General features: G+C 39.2%; 1 protein-coding gene across 5 annotated transcripts in view; it reads left to right on the top strand.

Annotated features, from left to right (window-relative positions):
* METTL15 (methyltransferase 15, mitochondrial 12S rRNA N4-cytidine) overlaps positions 1 to 10,294 on the top strand; it is a 137,893-nt gene extending 127,599 nt beyond the window's left edge. For all 5 annotated transcript variants that reach the window (XM_020790409.3, XM_020790407.3, XM_020790410.3 and 2 more), the window contains one exon: positions 7,681 to 10,294. In XM_020790409.3, the coding sequence (XP_020646068.3) occupies positions 7,681 to 8,108 (428 nt within the window). In that variant the 3' untranslated portion in view covers positions 8,109 to 10,294. The remainder of the gene's footprint in view (positions 1 to 7,680) is intronic.
* The last annotated feature ends 5,943 nt before the right edge of the window (positions 10,295 to 16,237 follow it).

Here is a 16,237-nt window from a genome sequence, read left to right as displayed (position 1 = left end):
ACATCACTTGCAACAGCAAAAGGCCAGATGTAACAGCACTCCCACATTTCAGACCTTATCCCTCACATGAGTACTGTTGCAGAGTTTTGAAATTTTGGTTGAATTCCTCTAGCAGCACAGCAGAAGTGCAGAGATTCACAGAGCAAAATACCATTAAGTTCCCTCGAGTAGTCCACCTCTATTCTCACTGCTGGCTCTTACAGTTTCAGTAACTCACTCTGAAACATTACTAGTAGACAGAATTTTAAAAGGATTTCATTACTTACAGTTATGAACAGATCAACAGCAAACAAACAAACATTGCCTTCTGTTGCCTTCAACAACAGACTTCAACAGACTCCAGAGAGGGAAAGAAACAACACAGAGCAAGTGAGGCTTTGTTTGAATTCAGAAGCAGGGAAGGAATGATTGGTTAGTGCTGGATAGATTGACAGTTAGTCCAACTCAGAAAGGTCCCTCCCAGCTAAACCTATTAACGGCAGCATGTGAGGTTGCAAAACTCCAGCAAGTACCATATTTTGAAGAACAAGTTAATCCCTGCTTCTGTGGACATTCAGGCCACCAATACAGTCAGAAGTCTCAATACTACTGCTTGTCCACATAATTTTAACAATTATGTTATTGCTGCTGCTGATCTACAAAATCTTTTATCCGTTTCATTTCCAATCATGGACCATGAAATATCTACTAAGATCTAAGGTATGCATCAAGTTTAGTGATTTTTAAAAGCTGGACATTTCAGTGTGTCTCTTGTGTTCTTCCCTGAAATTCTCACTGATGTTTCTTGTTACTTGATATTTTAACTCGTGGATCTCTCCGGTTTTAAACGGTATAAGGAACATCAGGGTATCCTATAACCCCAAAAAACAGATAGATTTTCCTTGATTTCTTTAAGATTTATGACTTGCTAACAGATTAGAATGAGATTACATAATCATCTACACTTAATTTGGCGGGAGTAGACATTGAAGTGCTGGCAGACATTTTAAAATAACCTTGGTGGATCAATCTAGTTTTATCCAAATCTGTCCAACTTCACAGACTTTTAATTAATAGTTTGAAATTTGTAATATTGCCTGAGTTTCAGGTAGATATATATTAACATTTATTAAGAGATCATAGACCAAAGGACATAAGCTGTGTCACTAAAACTTATTAAATGTGATTCAGATTCTACAGGAAATTCCTGTAAACATGAGCCCACTCAGAATTAATTTTTAAAGCCTGCCACATTCTCTCTCTTCCTCCCTCCCTCCCTCCCTCTCTCACGGGAGACTTGATTGCTGCCCATTGGCAGGCAGGGCACGTTGCTAATTTCATTCTGAAGCCGAAAATTTTAGTGTATTTTAACTTGTGAATCTGTTAGATTTTAAACAGTATAAGGAACATCAGGATATCCTATAACTTTAAAAAAGCTAATTTCTCTCTTTGGGATTTTAAATCATTAATCTTGCCAGAAGCATGGCATTTTTATGAATGAAATCTAGACTATATGCTTCTCACAGATTTTCTTCAGTTATCTGTAGTAAAGCCTGTTCCCAGGCAACATTTTTCTTCCATTGCCATTGTTTCTGTTTTACTTTGTTTTATTTTCAAAGGATGGAACAAGTAGCACTAATATTCCTAAATTAGATGATTATGAATAAAATCCCCCTCTCCTTGATATCCTGTGAAAATTGAGATGAGAGAAGGGATCATGTTTAAATCTCTTCCCTGTTTGACTTAAAGGAAAACCGATTTATGTATTTAAAGTATTTATCTTCTATTTTTTCTACTATTTCAAGACAACTGACATCATTATTACAACAACAATAATGAAACACCTGTTTCGAAAAATCAAAACCTAAGAATTCAGAGTGGGACCAAGTCTGTACAATAGCATCAGTATAGCTGGCATCTTGCTACAGTAGGCTAAACCATCTTAGCCAGCTACTAGCACCAGATGTTATAGGCCAAGATAATTTTTTAAAGAAAAGGATGAGCTATTTGCTTCTCACCATAATGTCATAAGGAAGCCAATAAGACAAATTTCACTTGGGATGAGTTCCAGAGCCTTGGCACAACTACAGAAAACCTCCCTTGACAAAGCCTGCTTACTAGAGGAATGCATTAGAGAGTTGCCAGTTGCCTTAGTAAACTAGCAGGTTGATACATTAGAAGGCAGTCTTTCATATATTTAGGTTGAGAACCAGAATGGGCTTTTAAAACCATCACAAGTACTTTGATTTGTATCTAGAAGCAAATTAAGGCCACACAGTCCTAATTAGCAGCCCCAGTTAGCAGTCTGCTGTATCCTGCACTGATTGAAGTCTCCGGACATTTTCAAAGGCAGCTCCATAAAAGATATATTGCACTAGTATAAATGTGGGGCAAACAAGGCATGTGTCAACTATAAACAGTTCTACTGGCCACCATATATAGGGACAGATAAGCCTAACTTGAGCAAAAAAAAAAAAAATTTCTGGTCACAGCTTGACACCTGCATTCAAGAACACCTTCATATTACTATTTATGACTTTAAGGGGAGTAAAAACTTTAAGTCACAAGTTGAATCTTCTTTCTCAGATCAGCAGCCCTGCTTGCTGACAAGAAACTCTGGATTATCACTGCACAAGAGTACAATGATATTATTGTGTAGCCAAACAAATCAACATTCTATAAGGCAATTCTAAAAATAGGGGCAGCCCAAACAAAAAAATTACAACTTTGAAATTGGACATTGTATCAACACCAAATTAAGCAAGGTCTAGCAGACAGTCTACCCTTGTTCTGTGGGAAATGAAGGAAAGTTTTGGCAAAGGGTTTTTGAGTTATAATCTTTTAAAAGTAGAACTATTTTATCCCTCTGCAAAAAAAAAAAGCAACCCTAAACATCCCCAGATTTAAAACCGAGCAAATAAATTCTTGAAAGAGAAATGTTGGCAGCATCTGATTTTTTAAAATTTGGAAATAAAGGGCTGCAGGGGCTGGAATGTGGATCTTCAAAAAAGGACTTTCAAAAGCTCAAAATGGTGACTTACAGGCTTACCAACAAGTATGTTCCATAGTAAACACATTCTTGCAGTTTTCTGCAGGAAAGACTGTAGGGGCGAGAGGTCACAGAGACACAGTCAAAAGATAGATTTCTTATGAGTCAAAAAACCAGATATGCTTTAAATAAAAGTAATGGAGTGACAGTCCTCCAGAGATTAACATGTTGCCATGTATTTCTAGGGAATTAGCAGATAATATTGTAAGGTTTATTCAAAATATTTCTGCATTAAAAAAGAATAAAGTAGTTTTGTTTGTCCCAGGCCTGAGTGTTTTCAGTAAACGTTTGTGACACAAGCCTTCAAAGCGGAAAGCAGCTCCATGTCTAGGGCAATCTGAAGTTTTGACCCTGTCAGTGAGGACCAGATTAGTTGTCCCAAAATAGCCCTGAAAACTGCTTTGTGTTTGGGTGAGAAGAGGTTGCTGATGAAGAAAGGAGTTAGTTTCTGGAATTTTCCCTTGCTTGATATCACTTTGTGAATAGTTGTGAGCACAAGAGAGCCATCTTGACTGCTGCCAATAGTGTTTTCAGCATTCAGGCTGCCCTTTGCTGTATAAAGCTTGGCATCCTTTTTCCTGCTGGCAATATGGGCATAATAATGTGTAGCATTATCAGGCCATTTCCTGGCATTTTGAACTGTTGACAGAAGCATAATATCCGACATTCTTAAACTATAGGATTTTTAAAGAATTAAAGTGTATTGCTAGTGTTGTCGCACATCTTAGCCTTTACCCTCCCCTAGGCAGTAGTTTCCAACCTCAGTAGCCATCCAATAAGCACTTGATTAGCAGTAATACCGTACTCAGATCACCCACTTGTGTGCATGTGTTGGTGGACGGGGCAGCCATGCGTGCAGGTGTGCGGGCTATGTGTGCATGTGGGGGAGATCTGTCTGAGGTCCAGTCCTGCCAAGGCCGACTGGGGGTTGGGTACCCCACCCTAACTGATACCTTAGCTGGAACATATAATATACAGGCAACTGTATCTGCAAGCTGCCTGACAGATTGATCATAATGACCCATTGAATGCCTTTCTCACTGTAAGCCTTATAGAGATCAGAGATCTGTACTCTGTGCAGTCACAACGTACTGTAGTATGTACATGAATGTGCTTCCTCCCAGGCCTGATTTGAAAACAGTTTGGAAGGAAAATTGGCTTTTTCTGGAAGCCCCCTGGAATAATGATTCTCATTAAATACAGTACATATCTCCCTTTGCCTTAATGCAGAAAATGGGTTTTGTGAAACCAGAAGTAGACTTATAGGTCATGCAGCCTGTGGAGGGGCCTTGAGCCCTGGACACCAGAGCTTACCAGCTTGGTGCCTTATGAAAGGCATGACTTCTTGTGTGCACATGCATACAATTGCAGGAGGTGATCATTAACAATCATCCTGTAGAAGGTAAGGTAGAGTTCTAATTGCCACATCCAAATATTATCAAAGCTAGAAAAGAAAAGGAAAAGAACACCAGAATTCATGCTATCCTAATGAGAAAGCGCTAAATATTATGAGATATTTTTGGTTATGTGAGAAGGGTCTGCTGCCATGCACATACACCTACACAAAAGCATATATATTACAGACTTTCATCTATAGTCAAGGTTTAAGCATGCTGTTTCATCTAATGTCTCAAGAGCTTTGACTGTACTGATACTGTTTATATCTACTTGCTCCCTTAAATGAAAGCTGTTCTCTTTGCTTACCACAGTGATTTTAAAGGGGGAAAAAGTTAGAAACAACCACCCATATCTGTTATCAGCTTCAGAAGCATTATACTATGAAACTTCATTTTTTGAGGAAAGTATATTTTTAGATTTGTTAAACCTAAAACAGAAGACACATGTCTGTCCTTTATTTAAGCTACAGCCAATTATGATCAGTAAACTGGCATTTCCTTCATCTGTTTCTTTAGTCCACTGGATACATGAAATGAGAACTGAAAGCCAAACATTTATCTACCGTAGTAAATAATATGTTAAACAAAAGGTACAAGCTGATTATTTTATTTGTTTTTAATATATAGGCAAACGATGCATGCTTTCAAATAGATGCCTGGATGCTTTCATATTCTGTAGATTTCATGAATTACTGTGCATGCTTTCATTTAGATACCTGGGGCCTGTGCTTTACAACTGGGAGGGCAGGGCAGAAAAGAAGGGCATAATTCAAAGAATAATTGAACAACTGCAATTCCCCTGTTTTCAGTTTTTTGTACTGTGGTGTGCAGGATGGACTGCTGAGCAATAAAAGAAGAAACTAACTCATCTGTTTATGTCAATGTGGTTTGATTGTTCTGCTAGACAACAGTCATCATCTTGGATGAATACATGTAACCTAACGTGTATAATCAGTGTGATGTAGTGAATAGAGTGATTGACTAGGACTCTGGAGATCAGGGTTCAAATCCCACCTAGCCATGGAAACTCAGTGGGGGAGTGGAACTGAATAAACCACTCCTTGAATATCTCAGTTGAAAGCCCTGCTATAAGTCGGTTCCAGCTTAACCATATATAACAGCAGTGTGTAGAATAAAAATTTCCTAGGAAATGTAACTAATTCAGATTGTAACTTCAGTGGCATGGCTACCAAATTACTTTTGCATGTTTTGGATTTTCTGCAATTTCAGCAATGTTTCTATCTACCTCTTTTATTGATCTGATGAATTGTACAATGCTGAGTGATGCTGGTACAACCCTGCTGAGTGATGCTGGTATGGCTGTTTAGCTGTGATGCAGCTGAACAAGATTCTGTTGTGATGATGGCAATCAAACAGAGCCCTAATTACCTGGAAGTGAGTGTAAGAAGCACCACATAGTCTGTTGTGGTTATCCTCTGCAATAACCTTGTAATGTTACAGGTATCAATAGGGGAAAGCAGAGAATGCTTGTACCATCTTCTTTCCAACTAAAATAGCATTTTTATTATTAAGTTAGTACACTGTTGCACTAGAATAATTAGGATTATAGCATTGTCAGAGTTTTAATAAATATGACAAGTGGCCCTGAAATATTATAAAAAGATGACTAACAAGTTCTTAAAATAGCATCATACCTCCCAGTTGAGCACAAATAATAACAGTATCTGATATTTATAATGCATTTGTGATGAGAAACAAGTGATTTTTTTTAAAAAAAGCAAGTGCAGCAGAATCTGAAACAATCATTTACATACTAACAGTGCTTCTGTTTGTATTTTACTTCTGAATAGATTGTGGTATATTATGTGTAATAATTATCATCCTTCCACAGCTTTAGCATCTAAACATGATTTATGACTAAATAAATGTTCATCAGCTGATACTTGGCTTTAATAAGTTATATCTATTCATTGTTCATTGGTATATATTTAATTCATGGAGCAAAGATTGGTTGGACATAAGATATTTCAGGGTAAAATCTTTATTAGCTTAACCTAAAGATTGCAGAAATGTGCAAGCTTTCAAAATCTCCAGATTTTTTCATCGAACAAAATATTACATAAACAGTGAGGACAAGGGAGAAAAAAAATGAAAAGATAAACTATATGTTGACATTAGTTTAATCATCATAATTCAGCTCAATGGATGAAATGCTGTTGCTGAGTGTAATGTCACACTAGATTCAAGCTAGTGAAATCAGTTAGGATTTGGTGAGTCAACTCCTTTGCAAGCTTCATTGATTCAAATAGGTGTAATCTAGTTGTGACTTACTACCACTGTTGCAGTTATTAAACTAATATTGCTTGTATTGTACGCAAATACAGTCAACCCTCGACTTACAAACTTAATCCGTTCCGGAAGGATGTCGAAAAGTTCGTAAGTCTCTTGATATGGCAATAGGTACAGAATGGATGAAAGTATGTTATTGTCTCCCCTCTTCCTCATCAATCCCAATTCCCTTTTCCTTTTTGTTATCCCTTATAAAAAATAAAAAATACAAAAAAAAAAAAAAAAAGGAAAGACCCAGGTTCAAATTCCAATTTAAATCAGGAAGGTCTTCCTTGTGAGGTTGTTGTGAGGGGAGATTGGGATGGAGACTGTGGGCGACTTGAAGGCTGGCCCAGATGCCACACTTTGTACAGAATGTGCAAAATAAATAATGGGAGCTTCCTAACAAAAAAAAGAAAAGAAAAAAGAAAAGTTCGTAAGTCGAAGCAAAATTTCCCATAGAAATGCATTGAAAACCAACTGGCTGGTTTTGGTTCTTAGGTCGATGGGCGGTTTGTAAGTTGAAGCATTAGTTCCCATAGGAACTAATGCAAAGCCGGTTAATCCAATCCTACCACTAGGGGCAGAATTTTTTTCCTTTTAACCTAAGATGACTTAGGTTTTAAAAAAAGGAAAGAAAAGAGGGAGGGAAGGAGGGAACAGACACCTTTTCAAGCAAAACACCTTGAAAAGCATCTTTTCAGTCAAGACTTGCATTTTTTCCGTTCGTAACTCAAAGCAGAGTTCGCAAGTCGAGGCAATATTTTCCTATCAGAGTGGTTCGTAAGTTGAAATGTTTGCAACTAGGGCCGCTCGTAAGTCGAGGGTTGACTGTATGAAAAAGACTGAAAAGGCTTTTTACAAAAGTCATTAGGAGAGACAAAAGCAGTAGCCCAGAACCAATATGGAGTGTGCAGTTGCCAAAGCAGTAATATCCTTTCTCTCCCTTTTTTATAAAAATAATAGGTGCCTTGTCCGACTCATCTCTATATGCTCGAAAAGACTTACTTCAAAGACCGACACACATTGCTACCAAAAGTTTCCAAGCCTTGCGCATATTTGTCAACAATGAATTGCATGAACTATATGCTGGATTGAAAACTGCTGAGAAGTTTCTAAAACCTGGAGGTCGCTTTGTAGCTCTTTCTTTCCATTCATTAGAAGATCGCATCATCAAGCGATTTCTTCATGGAACAGATATGTCGGAAAAGTATAACCTCAGTAAAAGACAGAAGATCCGGCAAGGGAGAGATAACTTTTCAGAACAAGAGGAGGAAAGTGAGAATTCAAAATGGACATCTGTACTGAAGAAAGTGCTTACTCCCCAACCAAAGGATATTGAAAATAACCCAAGAGGGAGATCAGCAAAGCTAAGAGCAGCAATCAAATTGTAAATGATGTATTTTCTATCTGGAAATGTCTTCATAGTTCATAGTTCTTCACCATCAAAGATGAAAAGTCGCGAAGATGGTTGCATGTGAAAAGACAGTCACATCCCTTTGCTGTTTAGTCTTACACTTTATTTCCATTTAAACAGAACTGGTACATAAGAGAGGACTGCAGGACTGCATGAAAAAGCAAGCTTTTAAACTTGGAGGCACACAGCCCTTCCATGGCCACACCCCCTAGTCCTTGGTCCCTGACAGGAGGAACATTTGTCCATACCCCCTCCTGAGCGTCACAACCCGGAGGCTTGGCAGAAATTGCTTTGGGAGATGGCTAAGAGCAGAGGCAGAGATCAGGCTGAGTGTGGTAGCTGGAGAACCAGGCTTAAAGGCAGGAGGGCAGGGGACCAGGTGCTTGCCTGTTTTGTCTCCAGTACCTGGCGTCTCTCTAGCTTTCCAGGCACCTTGGATTTTGTAGTATTCCCCCCTCCCATCTTACTCTGGCAGCTTCTTCAGACATTGCTGCCAGCCCCCATCATGGTGGCTTGGCATGGATGACTTCTCCCTCATGTGCAGTCCAGTCTTCCACATAATGTCAGTGATCTGAGTCGTCTGGTCCACGTTTTATCCCCAGCCCAACCATCACCACCACTGTGCCTGAGAGGGTATCACTGGTGTTCTCCATGGCCTTGCCTCAGGTGTACCGCATGGAGAAAGCAGGTCCACAGCACCCAAGAAGGTGATATACCCACTATGCTAGCCAGCTAAGGCCAGAGCAGACTCACAAAAATGAACAGGATACTAATGAAATGCTTTCTTTTTTCTGTGTTAAACTAATTGTCTTCTTCAAAAAGGAGAATACTCATTTAATTTAGCACTAGTAGTAAACATAAAATATGGCCTTTATTTTTTTTTCTAGCAGGAAGGTTACTGTTTGTATAAAAAATAATAGTTGTTGAGATTTCTTGGCTTTATACTCAGTGCGAGAATTCTGTTGATTTACACTGGAATAAATGCAATATGTCTATTTCTTCCAATTAATAAGTTGTCACTCACATTCCTAGTTGTGCAACAAGTGCATAAGTGCCATGTGACTAGGAACCCAAGTGATAACTTGTTAATTAGTGGCAATTCCCCATCGTGATTTATGAAACTATACAAATGCCAGTATAAATCTCCAATGGAATCCTGCACAATATACTTACATACACAATTTAAGTTGTGAAGCATATCACGTCTAAACATTTGTGGAGCCAATGCTGTAAGTAAGCAATACCCCAATCCAAAACTGACTAGATTTAGTAAGACACATGCTAAGAAGGCACTTCTAAGGTCAAGTAAGGAAATCTCCCCATGTGAGCTGATCCATATCCCTCAGAAGCACAACCTTGATTTTAGCCAGCTTCAGTCAGTTTTATGGCCAAGTAGGGATAGAGATTCATTGCTTCTGTGCCTTAGCTTAACACTCTGACCATTATATTACAGTTTTTTTACTGTTTAAAAAATATACATCTTTACCCAAGTTGCATCATATGTACATTAAATATTACATTCAAGTATATTGCCTCAAAATGTATTTAAAAGAATTGGTAGCTAGAAAATAAGTGTTAAATAAATATTTTTTTCTTGTGAACATTAAATATGAATAACTGTACTATTTTTGGATTACACTTCACATTGCAGCTCATTTCCATTTTGAAAGCAAATGTATGATTGTAACAATTGGACTGAAGAGTAGTAGCAAAGGATATATGAGGGCATACGCTGCCATAAATTTTTCAAGGAAAGTTACTCAGAAGTGACGTGCATATAACAGCATTGCTTTCCCTCTAAATTTTTAGTGTTATGTTTGAAACAAACCACATGTTTCCTTTCCGATTTGATCTCATCCAAAATAAGAGAGAACTCTAATAATTTTTCCAATAATAAATGTACAACATCTGTTGTGTACATAGTTTAAATTTGTACAGTCTTGCAGCAAATATGAATAAACAGAGAATTTTAGAATGAAGAAAAATAATCAGTGGGAAACCTCAAGGATCAATATTGTGTCTTTTCCTACTTTTAATCACCATAAATAAGCTGATTTACTTGGACTTGGGTTCCTTTTGCTTATTTGACTTGGAGAGTTTTCTATTTTGTCCTGTTTTGCAACTACTACTTCAAAGAAATAAACTCAAATTGTCCAGAGGCGAGTCTTGGTCTGTCAGAAGAGAGTATGTCATTATTTTGATCTACCAATTTAATGTGATGTAAAACTAAAACATCCTTTGTCGGTTGCAAAAATAATATATGCAGCAAAACAAATCACTGTTGTCAGTTGCTAAAATATATACAATAAAAATGGTTGGAAAAAAGGATTGTCACTACAGGATAAAATCTATATCAAGCTTTCAGTAATGCAGGAACCAGATTTCATCCTGAGCCACAATACTTTTTATATGCTGGAGAAGATGGGAACAGAGCGGTCCTTCCTCCATTTTGTTCCTGGATGTGCTGTCCACAGAGTTGCTTTTAGAAGAGGAAAAGCAAGGGTGATACGTGGTCCTGGCATTAGCAGTAGACATGGTCAACCAGTACATTCTGGCAGAACTCTACAATGCCAAAAATCTTTACTATTCTGGGATTCCTTTTGATCTGTTCCTCTCTTTCTTAGCATTTTGAATCCCAAGTCTTGTGAGGAAATGAAAATGGTGATGCCCTGTATTCCTTCAAGTGCTGTTACTTACTGCAGCTATCAGCTACATGCTTTGGGGTTCTGCAGCATCTTCTAATTGAAGATTTGCATCCTTTGTCTGAAGTAGCAGTGGGTCTCCTCTGTTGTTAGCTAACTGTGCTTCTTCTGAGATGTCTGTCCAGCCGGAGTAATGTGAGGAACATCTTGGGAGTAACCACTGCTTGTACTACGACTCTGGGGCAGGCAGAAATGATAATACTCAGCAACCAAAAAGCCACTGTCTCCCCAGCTCCATTCATTCATTCGTTTTTGGGCATCCAGCGGAATAACAGGAAAAAAATTAACATTAAGGTGCTGGGGGCTCCAGAGTAGAACAGTAAATGTTTATTTCCTGTTTCCTACCTGCAGCAGTAAAGGTCACTGGATCCTCATTTTACTTCAGTAAGCATAAAGGGGAATGGGCCCAAACAGATGGGATTGGGCTCAGAGACCAATTTAGTCAGGCCCTGCTTTGCAAACCTAAAGCTGCCCAGTGACATGGCTGGCTACATAAAGTTAACATCCCACCCCAAATTGGGTCACCCACTCAAAATTAGAAAATGATCTGTACACATAAATGTCACAGGTAAAGGAATAATCAACTTTACCAAATACTATAAGGCAACGGTGACTATTGTTTTTATTATTGTTACTACACTTTTCAGGAGAAAATGAACAACAAAGCAAATCATTCCTTGCTTCATTAAAATTTGGGAAAAAGATAATTAACTATCAAGGCACACTAAATTAACTTGATGATTTGTTTTACCTTGAACCATGTTATCTTGAACTTTTTTAGTTATGGCTGTCATTCTCTCATTTAAGTAAGTTAACATTTACACTATTAATAGATAATAATTTTTCTGTTAAATAGGTTATTAAATATCACAATGGTTTAAAATTTATTAATTTGACTGTCATCAATCCGTTCCTTCAAAGTGCAAGAAGTAATATGACTCATGGCATCTTTTCTTGAGCCTATTCAATGAATGTCAATTAATTTTGTCTATGAAAGTAAAATATTCAAAGCGCTGCATGTATCAATTCTAGATTTGCGCTCTGATTCAGACCTGACTCAGACTTGTAGGAAGAACATACAATAGAGCTTTCCCTGGACTATAGCACATCAGGTTTTGGATTGTCTTCTAAAGTAAAGGAGTTTACCATACCTGGAAAAAAAGCATGTCCTCAAAAAGTCTAGGTAAAGAGTTTTTTCACCAATAATCCTAGCCTGCTACCTTTGTGTATCGTTTGTTTCTTTTTACTATTATTTAAAACTAAAGTAAAATATCATCCTTTCATCACTATTCCAAAGTGGTACAGTCCCAGTCAACACTTTCTCAAAATTCAACCTGTCTCTTTTTCCATCCCCTTCATGGATTGCTGCCTTGTCATGGCGAAGGGGCTTGAGTAACTCAGAGAAGCTATGGGCTATGCCGTGCAGGGACACCCAAGACGGACAGGTCATAGTGGAGAGTTCTGACTAAACGCAATGCACCTGGAGTAGGAACTGGCAATGCCACTCCAGTATCTTTGCCAAGAACGCCCCATGATCAGAAACAAAAGGCTAAAAGATATGACGCTGGAAGATGGGACTCTCAGGTCGGAAGGCGTCCAACATGCTACTGAGGAAGAGCGGAGGACAAGTACAAGTAGCTCCGGGGCTAATGAAGTGGTTGGGCCAAAGCCGAAAGGACGCTCAGCTGTGGACGTGCCTGGAAGTGAAAGGAAAGTCCAATGCTGCAAAGAAAAATACAGCATAGGACCCTGGAATGTAAGATCTATGAACTGTGGTAAGCTAGAGGTGGTCAAACAGGAGATGGGAAGAATAAACATCGATATCCTGGGCATCAGCGAACTAAAATGGACAGGAATTGGTGAATTCAGCTCAGATGATTATCATATCTACTATTGTGGGCAAGAATCCCGTAGAAGGAATGGAGTAGCCTTCATAGTCAACAAAAGAGTGGGAAAAGCTGTAATGGGATACAATCTCAAAAATGAAAGAATGATGTCAATACGAATCCAAGGCAGACCTTTCAACATCACAATAATCCAAGTTTATGCACCAACCACCATTGCTGAGGAGACTGAAATTGAACAATTTTATGAAGATTTACAACACCTTCTAGAACTGACACCAAAGAAAGATGTTCTTCTCATTCTAGGGGACTGGAATGCTAAAGTAGGGAGCCAAGAGATAAAAGGAACAACAGGGAAGTTTGGCCTTGGAGTTCAGAACGAAGCAGGACAAAGTCTAATAGAGTTTTGTCAAGAGAATAAGCTGGTCATCACAAACACGCTTTTCCAACAACACAAGAGGCGACTCTACACATGGAAATCACCAGATGGGCAATATCGAAATCAGATTGATTATATTCTCTGCAGCCAAAGATGGAGAAGCTCTATACAGTCAGCAAAAACAAGACCTGGAGCTGACTGCGGCTCTGATCATCAGCTTCTCATAGCAAAATTCAAGGTTAGACTGAAGAGAGTAGGAATAACCACTGGGCCACTCAGGTATAATCTAAACCTAATCCCTTATGAATACACAGTGGAAGTAAAGAACAGATTTAAGGAACTAGATTTGGTGGACAGAGTGCCTGAAGAACTTTGGATAGAGGCTCGTAACATTGTCCAGGAGGCAGCAACCAAACCATCCCAAAGAAAAGGAAATGCAAGAAAGCAAAGTGGCTGTCCAATGAGGCCTTAGAAATAGCAGAGAGGAGAAGGGAAGCTAAATGCAAGGGAGATAGGGAAAGTTACAGAAAATGGAATGCAGACTTCCAAAGAATAGCAAAGAGAGACAAGAAGGCCTTCTTAAATGAACAATGCAAAGAAATCGAGGAAAATAACAGAAAAGGAAAAACCAGAGATCTGTTCAGGAAAATTGGAGATATTAGAGGAACATTTTGTGCAAAGATGAACATGATAAAGGACAAAAATGGGAGGGACCTAACAGAAGCAGAAGACGTCAAGAAGAGGTGGCAAGAATACACAGAGGAATTATATCAGAAAGATCTGGATATCCTGTACAACCCAGACAATGTAGTTGCTGACCTTGAGCCAGACATCCTGGAGAGTGAAGTCAAGTGGGCCTTAGAAAGCCTGGCTAACAACAAGGCCAGTGGAGGTGATGGCATTCCAGTTGAACTACATTCAGTATGCCAGCAAGTTTGGAAAACCCAACAGTGGCCAGAGGATTGGAAAAGATCAGTCAACATCGCAATCCCAAAGAAAGGCAGTGCCAAAGAATGCTCCAACTACCGCACAATTGCACTCATTTCACACGCTAGCAAGGTTATACTCAAAATCATCCAAGGTAGGCTTCAGCAGTATGTGGACTGAGAACTCCCAGAAGTACAAGCTGGATTCCGAAGAGGCAGAGGAACTAAAGACCAAATTGCTAACTTGTGCTGGATTATGGAGAAAGCCAGAGAGTTCCAGAAAGATATGTACTGCTTCATTGACTATGCAAAAGCCTTTGACTGTGTGGACCACTGCAAACTATGGCAAGTTCTTAAAGAAATGGGAGTGCCTGACCACCTTATTTACCTCCTGAGAAACCTATATGTGGGACAGGAAGCAACAGTTAGAACTGGACATGGAACAACTGATTGGTTCAAAATTGGGAAAGGAGTACGACAAGGCTGTATATTGTCCCCCAGCTTATTTAACTTGTATGCAGAATACATCATGCGGAAGGCTGGACTGGAGGAATCCCAAACCGGAATTAAGATTGCCGGAAGAAATATCAACAACCTCCGATATGCAGATGATACCACTCTGATGGCAGAAAGTGAGGAGGAATTAAAGAACCTTGTAATGAGAGTGAAAGAGGAGAGTGCAAAAAACGGTCTGAAACTCAACATCAAAAAAACTAAGATCATGGCCACTGGTTCCATCACCTCCTGGGAAATAGAAGGGGAAGACATGGAGGAAGTGACAGATTTTACTTTCCTGGCCTCCATGATCACTGCAGATGGACACAGCAGCCACGAAATTAAAAGACGCCTGCTTCTTGGGAGGAAAGCGATGACAAATCTTGACAGCATCTTAAAAAGCAGAGACATCACATTGCCAACAAAAATCTGAATAGTCAAAGCTATGGTTTTTCCTGTCGTGATGTATGGAAGTGAGAGCTGGACCATAAAGAAAGCAGACCACCGAAGAATTGATGCCTTTGAATTGTGGTGCTGGAGGAGGCTCTTGAGAATCCCCTGGACTGCAAGGAGAACAAACCTATCAGTTCTAAAGGAAATCAACCCTGAGTGCTCACTGGAAGGACAGATCCTGAAGCTGAGGCTCCAGTACTTTGGCCATCTCATGAGAAGAAAAGACTCCTTGGAAAAAACCTTGATGTTAGGAAAGTGTGACGGCAAGAGGAGAAGGGGACGACCAAGGATGAGATGGCTGGACAGTGTCTGCGAAGCAACCAACATGAATTTGACACAACTCCGGGAGGCAGTGGAAGACAGGAGGGCCTGGTGTGCTCTGGTCCATGGGGTCACGAAGAGTCGGACACGACTAAACGACTAAACGAAACGAAACTCTTTTTCCATCCCATCAATCCTCTGCCATGGTCCTATACAGCTAAAAACAGTTTATTAAGTCTGACATCCTTATGACTTTTAGATACACCATGGACGATACTTGCTACATACAGAGTCCCTCATATGAGTATTGATTGTTCAGAAAATAGGCTGTTTTTATTTCCTTTGGAATAGTCTGATATCCATTATCCATAATATCCAAATAAAGTATTTAATTTGACTGTATCCTTCTCACAGGAATATTTGAGCCCAACATCGAATCTGCCAGTCCGAGGTAGGCCAGTAAGAAATACGAAAACCAAAATAGACAGCTATGCAGACATTATTTTCTATATGTAGTGTCAATTTGAGAAACCTGGTTTGCAGTGGCTTTTGCCTCTTCTTTTCCCCTCAGTTTCCTATCCTACAGGATACATTGGGGGAGGTGAGCAAGATCCCATTTTCTTTTGCCAAAGAGTCTTTGGATGTGTGGAGGATTACACTTTAATGCTCCATACTTTGACCAAGCAGAGATAAAGCTCAGCAGAGAAGAGAGACTTGCTGTATAGTTCTCTCACTTCCAGATGGAAAGTCTTAGATCCGGGACCTCTTCTTGTTTGTGAATTAGATCAGAAAAATAAATAGGAAGATACCTCCCAGGTTGCAAAAGAATTCAGGTAAGTTTAATGCGTTCCAATAGGCTTTGCTTACCCGCACAGCGATGTTTTCGTATAGCGAAGGTTAATCCGGAACGGGGCACCACTGTACATATAATAGGTAACAGCTATTTTCTCTGCAGACTACTCACCTGCAGATTACTCACTCAGAAACACTTTTGGGGCTTGAATATACAGTCATGGCCAAAAATACTCGCACCCTTGTAATTCCTT

This window comes from Pogona vitticeps, chromosome 1 (genome assembly GCF_051106095.1).
Source record: "Pogona vitticeps strain Pit_001003342236 chromosome 1, PviZW2.1, whole genome shotgun sequence".
Taxonomy (NCBI): Eukaryota; Metazoa; Chordata; class Lepidosauria; order Squamata; family Agamidae; genus Pogona; species Pogona vitticeps.
This window is presented reverse-complemented; position numbering and strand designations above follow the sequence as displayed.